Source organism: Rhinolophus sinicus, chromosome 17 (genome assembly GCF_057876585.1).
Source record: "Rhinolophus sinicus isolate RSI-liver-muscle chromosome 17, RSI-T2T, whole genome shotgun sequence".
NCBI lineage: Eukaryota > Metazoa > Chordata > Mammalia > Chiroptera > Rhinolophidae > Rhinolophus > Rhinolophus sinicus.
In genome coordinates, this window is record NC_142517.1 from 60,929,070 (window position 1) to 60,941,617 (window position 12,548).

The window sequence follows — 12,548 nt, forward strand, 5'->3', positions numbered from 1 at the left end:
AGGGAAAAAAATCTAATCTCAGGTGAATATATTAAACACATATTATAGGTGAGGGATGAAGGACGAAGGGAGAGGTTTCAGTCTAATCTAATTCAAAGCTAAATTTATTAAATGCCTAGTTTCCCAAAAATCACTCAGTATGAATGTGCAATATATTGTTGGACAGATTTTAGTTTCTGGGTTTTTAATTGTAATAGAGACTTTAAAAGGGTAGTTCTTTTTTCTGTTTAGAAAGATGGAATCACTTGGGTTAATTTTTCCCCTATTTGATTTAAAACATTAACCCAAAAATCAATGCCTTAAACACCAAAGACTAATTCCCATTAAAATTCGTGCAGTGTGCCACAGTCAGAATACCGTGTCATTTTTAACAGTAATTACCTAGAGTGAAGAGTAGACAACTATGCATGGAAGTAAACCCAGAATCCCAACAAATGAGTATCGTTCTGAGATCAGGGTCACAGTGAATAATTTTGAAATTGCCATCAGAATTATACAAAGATAGCAAGACCAAGGATTCATCTTTATTGACTATCAAGAAGAAAATCATTCAAAATGGCACACAAGACACCGAACTAAAAGAGCCAAAACCCAAGAGCCTAGAGCAATTCTTTCTGAAACCTATCCGCCCTCTACCCGCGTCCCTTCCTCGGGCCCTGGCGCGTCCTTGCCTCCACTTTCCTCAGCTGATGCAGGGCAGCGATCCTCCACCAGAAGTACTAGCAGAAGGACCGCGAAATCACTTCTTCCAGGTGTTCAGGAGCCCGGCAGTCCTCAGCCCAGCGCGGAAACTCGGCTCAGCCCAGAGCCCGTACTCCTGGCCCCGCCCCTTCACGCCCGGCTCCGCCCCACGTAGGCCCCTCCCTAGCCCCGCCCCGCCCGCGTTCTGTAGGCTTTTCCAAAGCTCCCCTAGGGAGTGACGGGCCGGGGGCCAGGAGGGGTCTATTGCGTAAGCCCAGTGCGCCGGGCTGGGAGAACAGGAGAGGCCTCGGTGGCGCGCTGGAGACTATGAGTCGCTGCGTTCGGCGGGCTCCTTCCCGGAAGCGGAAGTCCGAGGGGCGGGCCGAGGGGAGCTGGGAGTACACGGCGGTTAATTCCTTTTACCGTGCGGTTCAGCTTCCCTCGGTCTGTGCTTCTCTGAGGCTGCGGGAGATGGTCAGGTCCGGATCTCGACCGGGCCAGGTGAGGGCCGCGGACCTGAGGCGTCCACTGTGGGGGTGGAGAAGGAATCAAGGCGTTCTCGGGTTGGGAGGAGTGCAAAACTCTGAAAAACAAACAAACAAAAAACAGAGACATTGCGGCCGCGTTAAAAATGCTGGGAAAGGGGAGTGGGGTGCAGGTGGGGGGACACCTAATCTTAGCATCTTAACACAGCCTCTCTGTCCATAGATGTATAATCTTTAAAACCTTGTAGCCCTCCAGGGGGTCCGGGTTCGGGTTCGGCCTTCGCCGCTGAGTCGGATGACTTACCCTCTCCGAGTCTCTGCGTTGTTGCATCAAATCCAGGTGCTCGGCTGTTCCACCAAGTCGTGCTATTAGCTGATCTTTCGTCACAATTGCTGGTATTTTACTATTAGTTAAAAAAAAAAGTCTCCTTGTTAGTGTCGCTGCCTTTAGCCTTGCCCGTGCCAAATGCACGACCCTCGTAACTAAATGATTCAATTTTCTGCTTAAACTCTGACACTGGAACAGTTCTTTTTCAAGATAAAAATCTCAGTTCTTTGGCCTATCAACACGGCCATTTTTTTATCTCAGCCTGTGCATTTTTTACCAACCCCCACCCCATTCCAATGTTATCCTACACTGTTCACCTATCCTGCAGTGTCCTAGATGCCCCGTCCCCTCTCATGCTTCCGTGTCTTTGCAATTTTTGTTCCACCTAGAATGCTCTTGTATCACTTACATCTCTGCTTCCTATCTCCCATCCCTCAGCTCAAGAGCCACTTCTAGAAGCTTTGCCTAGCACTCTCACATCCCCATTGTTTGGGTGCCCCTTGGCAACCCTTTTGTGCCCTGTGCTAACCTTTATCATACCACTTTTCAGGCTAGAGACGTTGCTAATCTATCAGCCTCCTTTACTACACAATTTATCTCTACATCTTCGAGGCCTAGGACAGCACCTGGCATATAGTAGATTTTCACGTAATGGATCAACTTTTCCTCACACAAACCCACTACTTAGACTGTTCTTCTTAAATATATGAATGCTATACGCCCCCCCCCCCCTTTGATCCTCCATTTATTAACTCACCTATAATGCTGTCTTCCCCATTATGTGAATCTTACCCTTTTTTCAAGACCTGGCTCAAGACTTCATGCATATGTCCAGACCAGCCCCACCCATATAGATCTTTTATATTGAATGAACTCAATATGTGCAGTCAGCAAGGGGGAAAACAGGGTTTTTGTAGTCATAGTCACCTACAGACTCAAATTCCAATTCTTCCACTACTATCGTGATAGTAAGTGAAGTACTTTTTTTTATCTATAAAATAATTATAAATAGATATAAAATTCAGCCTCAAAGAACTGGGGAGATTAAGTCAGAACCTGGTGAAACGTCTCGTATCTCACACTTGGCATCAATGTGCAACAAAATTTAGTCTCCTTAAAAACACTTATTTTAGTGCCATCTTAATAATAAGATCAGCTAGCATTTAGACAGCAATGAGGCAGGTACTACTCTAAGTGCTTTTACATATTACGTATAATTTCTCATTTAATCTTCAAAATAGTCTTAGCAGGTAGGTACTATTATTATCCCCATTTTATCTGAAGAAATTGGGATGAAATGTTCATATAACTTCCCTGCAGTTACACAATTGGTTAGCAGTAGAAACAGGAATCAGACCCACAGGACTAGTTCCAGAGTCCATTCTTATAAACATTACACGATACTTAGAAGATATATGTCTGAACCACCTTTCTGAAATTTAGGTTCCCACCTCAGAACTAAGAATAACTCACAGGGTGTGGATTAAGTGGAAATGTAATATTATTTTGCACTTGTGCGTAGAAGATAGAACTAAGAAATGCTTATATTTTTTTCAAATAGCAAAGTAAAAAGTTTAATGATGATACCTAGTGTAATAAAATGTGAGGTAAAACAAACTGATTCTCTCACGTGTTGTGATTTGTGGCACTCAGTTTTGAGAGAATGGTTTTGCAATTTGTATGAAGGGCCACTCAAGGAAGCACTATGCAATCATTAAAAAATTTTGAAACGATGTTAATATGGAAAACAATTTACTGTGTTTCCCTGAAAATAAGATGTAGCCGGACAATCAGCTCTAATGCGTGTTTTGGAGCAAAAATTAATATAAGACCTGGTCTTATTTTACTTATTTTATAGTAAAATAACACCTGGTCTTTAATATAATATGATATGATATGACATAATTAATATAATAATATACCAAGTCTTATATTAATTTTTGCTCCAAAACATGCATTAGAGCTGATTGTCCAGGTAGGTCTTATTTTTGGGGAAACACGGTAAAAGTAAAAATAAGATACAAAATTGCAACTGTCTTGTCAACATGACTAAGTAAATAATCCATATGAAAAAAAATTGGAAGCCCCAGTAGGAAAGAGCACATCTAGTGGCTAGATCTTGGTTGCTAAATACCATTGTTCACTAAAAGGAACCATGGCTTCTTGGAGAAATGGTCAACTCCAGGCTGAGTCAGGGAAATTATAAGATGAGCCTGAATACATCAAAATGAAAAATTTTTACGCAGCAAAGGAAACAGTTAATAGAGTGAAAAGGCAAGTTACGGAATGGGAAAGAAATACTTGTAAGCCATATATCTGATAAAGGGTTAATATCCCAATATAGAAAAAAATTCCTACAACTCGAGCAAAAAGTAACCTGATAAAAAATGGGCAATGAGCTTGAATAGACATTTCTCCAAAGACATATAAATGACAATTGGGTATATTAAAAGATGGTCAACATCATTAATCAGGAAATGCAAATCAAAACCACAGTGAGATATCACTGCACACCTGTTAGGATGCTATTATCAACAACAAACCCCAAAATAACAAGTGTCAGTGAGGATGTGGAGAAATTGGAACCCTTGTACACTTGGTGGGAATTTAAAAGATTGTAGCTGCTATAAAAAACTGTGCGGAAAGTTCCTCGAAAAATTAATCCCATTTTGGGTAGTTATCCAAAATAATTAAAAGCAACCTTGAGATATCTGTACTCCCATGTTCACTACAGCATTATTCAAAATAGCCAAGATGTGCAAACAACCTAAATGTCCATTGATGGATGAATGGATAAAGAAAATGTGCTATATGTGCACAATGGAATATTATTCAGGCATACAAAAAGAAATCCTGCTACATGCAACATGGATGAACCTTGAGGATATTATGCTAAGTGAAATAAGCCAGTCACAGAAGGACGAGTTCACATCCTCCTACTTACCTGAAATTGTCAAACTCATAGAAGAAGAGAGTAGAATGGTAGTTGCCAGAGGCTGGAATGGGGAAAATGGGGAGTTGCTATTCAATGAGTGAAGTTTTACACAAGATGAATAAGTTCTAGAGATCTGTCGTACAACATCATGCCTATAGTTAACAATACTGTGTTGTACACTTAAGTATTTGTTAAGAGGCTAGATCTCTTAAGCGTTCTTAGCACAATGGAAAACAAAAAAGATGAGCCTGAAGCATCTTGTTGCAGAAAGTAAGCGATAGCTCAAAAACTAACAGGGACATGTTAAAGGATACAGGAAGTGGTTTGGAGAGACTCATACTGACAGAATCTGGGACAATTTGAGCATTGAAATTAATAATGGATCATAACCATTTGACTGAAGTAGGAATCAATGAGTCTATAGTAACTAAATGAAGAAGGAAAAGTGCTTCACTGAGTAAGAAATGTAAAAAGAATGATGTAAGTTAGAGCAATCACCACTTGACAAACAATTGATTAGGTAAGAATTATCAATGGATGCAAAAACTGCTCGGTAAAAGTCTTATGGATCGGATGCCTGTGTAATCTCAAAGTATCTCCCCACAAAATGCTTAACATTTACAAAGGTAAAAATAGTAACAGCGAAAAACCTGGCAAGCACCATCTTAAATAAGGTTTACATCACCAGTAATGGGACAAACTGACATCATATGCCTACTCATGATGCTGAGAAGGACACAGCATCCCTTTTGTGGTATTACTGCCAAAAATGCACAACCTGAATCTAATCATGAGGAAACATCAGATATCTAAATGTCCAAAGGGACATTCTACGTAAATAACTGGCTATACTCTTTAAATATGTCAAGGTTGTAAAAGACAATGAATGACAAACCAAGAATCTATTTCAAACTAATGGGAGCTAAAGAGATATGATAACTTAATGCAACATATCCTGGATTGGACATGGGCCAGAATTTTTTTCTTTTAAGGACAATATTGGGATAATTGGCAAATGTGAATAAAGTCTGTAGATTAGATTATACTATCGTATCAATGTTAATTTCATGATTTTAATGAATATACTCTGGTTATACTATGAAAGAGTGACTTTGTTCTTAGGAAATATGTAAGAGTAAATATTTAAATATAGGGGGATATCATGTCTGCAACCTACGTATACATTTTGAGAGAACATGGCAGATGTAGTAAAATATCAACAGTTGGGGAATCTAGGTGAAGTGTATACAGTGCTTTGTACTATTATTTAAAAAAAAAAATCGAAGGAAATGTACCAATATGACAATTATTGTGTAGGGTGTTTTTATCCTGAGTAATTTTCTTTACCTGATGGTTAGTACTGTAACCTCGTGTGTATTTTTTGGAGAAATACTCTAATCTTACAATTATGCCATACATTTATCTCAGACAGTACACATTTTTTTTAATTTTGAAAGAATAATTGTGGTAGTTGTTTTTGGATTTAGCAGCACCACAGTTTGGATTTTTATATGGTTCTGGTCAAGATACCAACATAGATATATTGAAGGGAAAGACCGTAAGAGTGTCATTCAGGGACCAGTGGAGCTACATCGTGTGGGGTCTTGTTTCCTACAGTGTTGGTTCTAACTGCTGGCTTCATGACTTCACATGTTCCAAGTTATCTCAAGAAGAAGTATAACTCTACCAATCCAACTTTCTCAATGTATTCTCAGTCGCATTCTTAGAAGGCAGGAGTACATAGTCAAGCAAATATTAGAATATTATATAACTCTAGAATGTGTAATAGTTACTGCTCAAAGCTATCTTGGGATGACATATGTAAATATGTCAAGAAAAACCATAAATACAACTGCCAGTAGTGACTATACCTGAAGAGTGAAATGAGGGAGTATATAGAGAATTTAACCCTACTTACACTTTTTAAATTTATGATTTCATAATTTATAATTACAACTAAATTTATAATTTTTTAAAATTATATTTTGAATAGAGATTATATTTATCTGTTACAAAGTTATTAAGATATATTGATAAAAAGGTATGCCCTGGAAAGTCTCCCTTTGCTCTGTTTCTCAGTTTCCCTCTCCAGAGGCAGCTACAATTAACTGTCTCATGTATAACTCTAAAGAGATTGGATGCATGTAAAAACAAATGCATATTTTTTCGTCTACACAAAAGGTAGTCCACTTATATTACTTTAAAAATAAAAATTTAAAACAGCGTTGCTATATGAGTTTAAAAAGATTGAGTGAATGAAATGTAGATAAAGAGGAATGGTAGAGTTCTGTGTGCTGGTCTTTTCAGGCATTGTAAACAATGTGGATAAATAGAATCAGAGTTATGAACTCTGCCCTATGACTTGAAGTAACATGTTTGAAGAATTTAGGGAATATAGAACATGGTCAGGGATTGAGTATAATCCAATTTACTGTAGTAGGTACTTCTGGTTAAAATAATATCTCAACTTCATTTTCAGCTGAAATAGAACATTATTTATAAGAGTTCAGTTGTAATTGTGGATTTTTAGAATATCACATTTATTAAAATTAATAACAGTACATTTGTAAAATGGAATATTATTCATCCTTAAAAAGGTAGGAAACTTTGACAAGCTGCAAATACAACATGGATGAACTTTGAAGATATGCTAAGTGAAATAAGCCAGTCACAAAAGGACAAATACTGTGTGATTGCACTTATATGAGCTTCCTAGAGTAGTCAAATTCACAGAGACAGAAAATAGAAGGGTAGTTGCCAGGGGTTGGGTAGGAAGGAGATGGGGAGTTTCATGGGCACAGAATTTCAGTTTGGGATGATGAACAAGTTCTGGAGATGGATGGTGGTGATGGTTGCACAACAATGTGAATGTATTTATGCCGTGGGACTATACACTTGGAAAGGCTAAAATTGTAAATTTTATGTTATGTATGCTTTACCACAATAAAATAAAAAGGAAATATTGAGTAACATTTCAGCTTTTGTCAAGACAGCATACTTAATATAGTAGAAAAATATTTGTGTATCTGCTATAATATAATGCATTACTCCATAGGTGTTATCTTCAGGAAGGCACACTGGACCTACTAAATTAATAAATGGAAAGAAAGGGTAAGTATGTAAAGAAGTTTACAACTTTAGCAAATCTCGAGATTTTTCAAGTCTTTGGGCTGGACTAAATTTAGCCTACCCTAGAAAATTAGATGGGTCTGTACCTTTACAAAACCCCGAGGAGGAACCTCCCATGTTGATCATTTAGTGTTTTAACTAAATCTTCATAAAGTCCAAATACATCTTATACATGATTGGACAAGCTTTCTTATCCAACCTTTGCTGGAAAGAAAATGAGTACTTAAATTAGGAAAAAAATTTGTATTATTTGTAAAAATGTTAACAAACTTGTTTTCCAGGACCCATTTAAGAAAGGTATCACGTTGCAATGCAGATTCTGGCTATCCCATCCATTCTGATTCAGAAAGTCAGGTAAGATTAAACTGAATAGCTACAAGTTACACTATTTAATTGGTTTTCAGGTAAAAGCCAAGAAGTGGGAATGAAAATTCAAAAGTAAAGTACTAATTGCTGTAAGAAAGTATGAAACCTTTTCCTTTCAAACGTGTTTTCTGTCAATACTTTAGTCTTAAAAGAAAATGTGAAACTGTAATTATTTGTTTTTTCCTGCGTTAAAATTTTATACCACATTTCTAAATGACTTTTCTCTTTACAGACTGAAACTATACAGGGGCTTGATGGTTGTGCTTCTTTGCTGCGGGACATTTTGAGAAACGAAGATTCAGGTTTTATTTTTTAAATGCTTCTTTGCTGATCACATATTCTCAATTAACTAGTTATCTTAATGCTAATGAATTTTTGTTTTAATTATTAATAGGCTCAGAAATAGCATGTTCACAAAATAGATATAATCCCAGACCTTTGGAAGGCAAAAGGTACAGTTCTAAGAAGAAAGGACACGAAAAACATATTGTTCCTTCAGTACGGAAAGAATTTTGTAAGTTTTATGTATTTAAATATAATACTTAATTCTGAGGATTTTGATAAATTATGAGAATTATGCAGTTGGTCTTTCATTTTAATAATATATTGGTTATTTGGGGTGTGTGTGTGTGTGTGTGTGTGCTCGCTCATGCGCGCTTATGCTTCTCTTTCTCTATTCAGTTCTAACGCTGAATAGTTATTTGTTTACTATCACTTTTCCAAGAATAAAAGTAGAAAAGTGACTCACTGGGTTTTATAGGAGAAAAGATTGAAATGCACAAGGGTATTTGGGAGATACATAGAGTTATCTTTGTTTTCCCTGCCACTTGTTTCCATAGAAAATCACAGATTGATTGGGTTTCATGTGTATACTTATTGTTTAAAATTATTTTATATTTATATATCCCAGTAGGTTTAATAGCTCAACTTGTTGAGCTGCAGTTAGAATACATGCTACATAAGAAGGTAAAATTCCAAGTTGGATAGATAAATATGGAGAGAGGGCCTGTCGCTGATTGATGGTGAATGTAGCCAAGGATATTTTACACCTCACAGTTAACTTGTTGACTTAATTAAGTGTAATAGTTCAGCAAACAGCTTAGAATAAGCAAGTTTTGATTATAGAACAAGATCGCCCCAAGTGGAAATTAAAAAGTCTGCAGTGGCAATTTAGATGGACAAGAATGGGATTAGCTAGGTCCACAGCTCAGGTGGGCCAAAAATGTTAAAACGGCCATGCATCCTGAGATTCAGCTCGGGCAAGGGGTGAAGTTTAGAAAATTATCTACAGCAGTAGCCCTGGATATTAAGAGATCAGGATCCAGGCAAAGAGGCTGAGAAAATGAGGATACAGCATTCATAGGACTAGAGGTTGATGATGTCCCACTCAATCCCTAAGGCAGAGAAGACAACTTACTAACTTATCTTGGAGTCCAATCACATTTAGCCTCAGGTTGTCTTGTCCTGCACTGTTCAAAATGGTAGTCACTAACCATGTGGCCGTTGAGCACTTGAAGTATAGCTAGGACAACCAAGGAGCTGAATTATGAATGTTAATTTTAATTAATCTAAATTTAAATTTAAAAACTATTACTTGATCCAGTTATTAGAACACTTTTAAGTATATTTGGAATAACTTGGGTACATGAATATACTTTTCAGCTGTAAATTTCATTAAATCTAAATACTGATCAAGTATTTCTGATGAAAATTTAGCATCCAGATTGAGGTGATTTAGAAGATTTCATCCAGAAAATAAAATAACTCAACTTTTTACATGAATTATGTGTTTAAATGTTAATATTTTGGGTATATTGCTATGAGTAAAACATACGTCTTATTTATTTTTACTTTTTAATATACCTACTGGAAAATTTTACATTGCATATATGCTTTGCATTATACTTATATTGGACAAAACCATCAGTCAGCATACTACAGCCAGTTTTATAAATCATGTTTAGTTATTTATTTTGTAAATAAAAATTTTATCAGCACCACCATTCTGATTCATTTATGAATTTTCTATGGCTGCTTTTGTGCTGCAATAGCTGAGTTGAGAAGTTGTGACAGAGGCTTTTGAAGCTGCTAAGCCTAAAATATTTATCCTCTAGCCTGTTAAGAAAAAGTGTGCTAACCCTGGTCTAAACTCTTAAAATAGAGGCCTAGGTATTGGGGCCCAAAGGACAAAGAAAGAAGTGGTAGTACCATGGCCTGTTCCTCCAGTGTCCTACTTATTTCTCCAGCCGGGTGATTTCTAGTCCAGGGCCCCTTTCTTCAGGGAACTCATTTGGAATGTTCGTGGCTGTCAGTTGTGCCATGGTAGCAACTTGGATCCCAGCTTAACTGCTTGTTACTCAGAGTTCTAATAGGAAACAGATGGCAACACTCATATTAAGATAATTCAAAGAGGGTTTATTTACAAAGGAACTCGTTGCAAAGGTGTGAGTGAGGTACAGGGAAACCCCAAGGGGCTGTGCTAGCCCAGTGCTACCGTAGCAGCGGCAGCAGCGGAGCTGTTATCATCCCTAGGTCTTAAGGAGTAAGGTGAGAGAGGTTACTAGGACTCAGAATGAGTAGGCAACCTGAAGAAAAGCCGTGAGCTTCATTTAAGGGACAACACCAGCCCAAGGTAGCCTCGTAGAGGGGGAGTTGTGAATAAACACTTTGGCTTCATACTTCTTCCTTTCCTTGATAATGTCAAGAGTCCCATTGGCTGCAGCCCTGTTGATGTATGTCAGGTCTGGCATTTGATTTTTCTTCTTACAAGCTAATGAGTTAGCCTTACTATGTCATGTATGCTGGCAGGGGCCCCAAGACTCCTGGGTCAGAGACAAAGGATTTATTACTCATCCCACAGCAAGCAGCATGTACCTCAGCAGCAATTCTTATGGGGATGATGTGATGGACTCAGATGGATGCTGTGCGTGCTGTAGATTTACGTTTCAGGAACATGGAGTTGGGGAATCCATCACGTTGGTAATAAGCAAGCCTATACTTGTCTCAGGGGAAACATTTCCTTACCCTCGAAGGTTGCTCACTACAAACATAACCCTGAGAAATGGCCCAGGTAGGGATTGGTATACCCAGCAAGACATGTAGGAGCAGAAGAGACCCGTGAAAGACTGTGTTAATGTAATCTAGATAGACCAGCATCTTAGGGACAGGGGGTGGAGGCGAGTAGAAGATGGGTTTGGAGGAGGAGATGAGCATATCTGGCATTCTGGGTGGGTCCTTAGCATTAAATTCTCGTTTGGATGAGAGTCACATTAGCAATTTTTTCCTGTGATCAGGATACAGTATTCTTACCGTCATTTCTCCTACACTTTCGTCATCAGAAGGAAGGACCTACTTCACATAGGACAATTTCCTTTAGGTTTGCAATATTAGAAATTAGTTCTCATTGACTTATTTGTTCCTAAGGTTGACTCATTAGAAGCGGAAGCCTCCTTTCCTTTAGTTCAATATCTCTATCTTTTATAGTTTACCAAACTATAGCACTATCTAGAAAGGATATCTTTTTGTTTGTGTGGTTGGCAGCTGTTAACCAGTACAAGGTTTTTGCTCTGTTATCACAGCGCTCAACAATATACAAAAACCACACTCAGCATTTGCTCTTTGCTCTCTCGCCACAAATGACTTAATTGTCAATAGAATTTTAAGGAATCTGTACAATATGTTAACTACTATCTATGTATAATTTTAATTTTAACATACGTTATCTTACTGTTTCAATGTGAGCCATCTTCTGAGGAGTGGTCTCCTTATGTTCTTTCTGCCTGGGACCTGCCTGATCATTTAGTGCCTGTGGAGTCAAGTCTGCCCACCTAGATGCATATGGGGAATAAAGAGGCAGAGAGGCAGTTCCAAAAGTGCAGTGAGCTGACTTTAGAGTGTTCCTGACATTTAAAGAAAAAACATTTTTAGGGGTGGCCGGTGAGCTCAGTTGGTTAGAGTGTGGTGCTGATAACACCAAGGTTGCTGGTTCGATTCCCGTATGGGCCACTGTGACCTGCACCCTCCTTAAAAGCAAAACAACAACAACAACAAGAAAAACATTTTTTTAAACAAGCAACTTTTTATGTTTGTTAACTGACACATGACTCTCCTTTCAGTAACATATGTGGTGCTGCCCCCACCTTGAGGAAATAAACCACTGCAGGCAGAATACTTTCAGCATTGATTGCCCCCATCTAGGCCAGGTGTCCTTTTACATATTTCAAATTATAATAGGTATCCAGCAGCTCTTATCTGCAGTAGATGTTTGTTTTACATTTGGATGGCAGGCATTAACTGTCACACAAGACTTGTAGATCCAAGCAACGGTGCTGTACAGCATCTGGAATTCAAAGAGTGAAAAAGTTGTGTGGACTAAATAAATGAGTGAGTCCCTTTCATGAATTCTAATTATCAACTAAGACCAATTAGACATATTGCCATACTAATTTGTTAGGTAAAATTTTTATGTAAGCTGCTTTGGTGTAATCAACAAGAACAAAATATGCTTCATTTGTATTTGTGTAGTAACAGGCTCATTTTGTTGTTGTTGGTTTTTTTGTTTATTTTAAAATTGTATAGTATTAATATAAATGCAGTGTTTTTTATATCTATTTATTGTTTTTAA

At 37.8% G+C, this 12,548-nt stretch overlaps 1 protein-coding gene across 1 annotated transcript in view; it reads left to right on the forward strand.

Moving 5' to 3' along the window:
• The first annotated feature begins 851 nt into the window (after window positions 1-851).
• Window positions 852-12,548, forward strand: part of CCDC14 (coiled-coil domain containing 14) — a 38,340-nt gene continuing 26,643 nt past the window's right edge. Inside the window, exons 1-5 of the mRNA XM_019738991.3 lie at window positions 852-1,182; window positions 7,485-7,540; window positions 7,840-7,912; window positions 8,157-8,226; window positions 8,319-8,438. Coding sequence (XP_019594550.3) covers window positions 1,009-1,182; window positions 7,485-7,540; window positions 7,840-7,912; window positions 8,157-8,226; window positions 8,319-8,438 — 493 coding nt within the window. The 5' untranslated portion in view covers window positions 852-1,008. The remainder of the gene's footprint in view (window positions 1,183-7,484; window positions 7,541-7,839; window positions 7,913-8,156; window positions 8,227-8,318; window positions 8,439-12,548) is intronic.